The sequence below is a fragment of the Arachis ipaensis genome, chromosome B9 (assembly GCF_059453495.1).
Source record: "Arachis ipaensis isolate K30076 ecotype BB chromosome B9, ASM5945349v1, whole genome shotgun sequence".
Classification (NCBI taxonomy): Eukaryota; Viridiplantae; Streptophyta; class Magnoliopsida; order Fabales; family Fabaceae; genus Arachis; species Arachis ipaensis.
The window spans coordinates 140,226,147-140,227,588 of NC_142444.1; the positions used below are offsets into that span (position 1 = coordinate 140,226,147).

The window sequence follows — 1,442 nt, forward strand, 5'->3', positions numbered from 1 at the left end:
TCATGCAAATCCAGGGGGTAAGTTGTATGGGATTAGAATCACTGGCCATATTGAGTACTTTGAACTGAGGTTTCCATAAGAATTGAAGCCATCACTGGCCAAGGCTAAGCGAACACTGCGCGGATCGCCCGAAAAGTCAGTATATCTCATGTCAAATGCTTTCCAACCCTCGCCATCTCTGGGATGCCTCAAGAAACCGTCAGAGTTGGTGCCTCTCTTGTGCCACAACATGTCCACAGCAGTCTTGCTGGACATGAATAACCGCTGCAACCGTGGAATCAGAGGAAAATAACGAAGAACTTTCGCCGCCTGAGGTTTACCATTCTTCTTGACAACAGCGTTGATCCTTACTATTGAATTCTTCCTGGTCTTCTGCTTCCATCTGGATGCTCCACACCGTTTGCATCTAGACAGGTCGTGGTCGGGACCCTGGTATAGCATGCAATCATTCGGACATGCATCTATCTTCTTGTACTCTATACCCAGCCTCCTTATGATCCTCTTGGCATCGTGCAAGGTCTTCGGAATCTGTGCATGCTCAAAGGCATCCCCCAATAGCTCTAGAATCAATCCAAAAGCCTTGTTGCTCACTCCGCACATGCACTTTATATGGTACAGCCTAACCAGGAAAGACAGCTTCGAGAATCTTGAACATCCCGGATATAATTCCTGCTCGCCGTCATTAAGCAAGTCTTGAAAGGCACGAGCCTCGTGACTAGGTTCATCAGATAAGTACGGCAACCCATCCGCAACGTATCCAGCATGCCCATGCATGGAATCGTCATCCTCGCTCTGCAGTCCCCGCAAATTGAATGCGTCGTGGATCATGTCACGCATTTGATCTCCTGAATTTATAGTGGGATCTAGTTCTTCCCTACCGCTGGGTCTCTCGTCTATTATCCTCTCACCGTGATGTAACCAAAAGGTATAGTTGGGGGGAAATGGTTTCATCAGAAGATGATCGTATGCATCTTCTCTAGTCTGGAAAAACCAGAACCCACACATAGGGCATGGACAATGTATCATCCCATCGGATGATGCATTGGCAAATGCGAAGTCGAGGAATATATTGAGTCCATCCCTATATTCTGTACTACCTCGTGGCTTTGTAATCCAGCTCTTATCAATGTCTTAGTAAATGAAATAGCACAGACAAATAGATACTTAGTAAAAAAGTACATAGAAATAAAAACCCCAAATAAAAAATAAGGTGTATGTCAGTTGAACCAGTAACAGTTTATCGCAATTATGTTAAGGGAAAGTACCATACGATAATAAACTCGACAAGATATTACAAGCTAAACCATGTAGGAAGAGACGCAATAACTCAAAACGGAAACAGAACCAAAGTTGAGTGCATCCCAGATAACATGAAGAACAGGAAAGGTATTGAGAAGGAGGCTTACTCATGTTTAAAATTCTATGCTTTTTTAAAAGAATAC

The 1,442-nt window shown here is 43.9% G+C and overlaps 1 protein-coding gene across 1 annotated transcript; it reads right to left on the bottom strand.

The window, feature by feature from the left end:
* Positions 1-1,026, bottom strand: LOC110266202 (uncharacterized). Its single transcript, XM_088499254.1, has one exon. The coding sequence runs from the start codon at positions 1,024-1,026 to the stop codon at positions 1-3; it is 1,026 nt and encodes a 341-aa protein (XP_088355380.1).
* Positions 1,027-1,442: the final 416 nt, after the last annotated feature.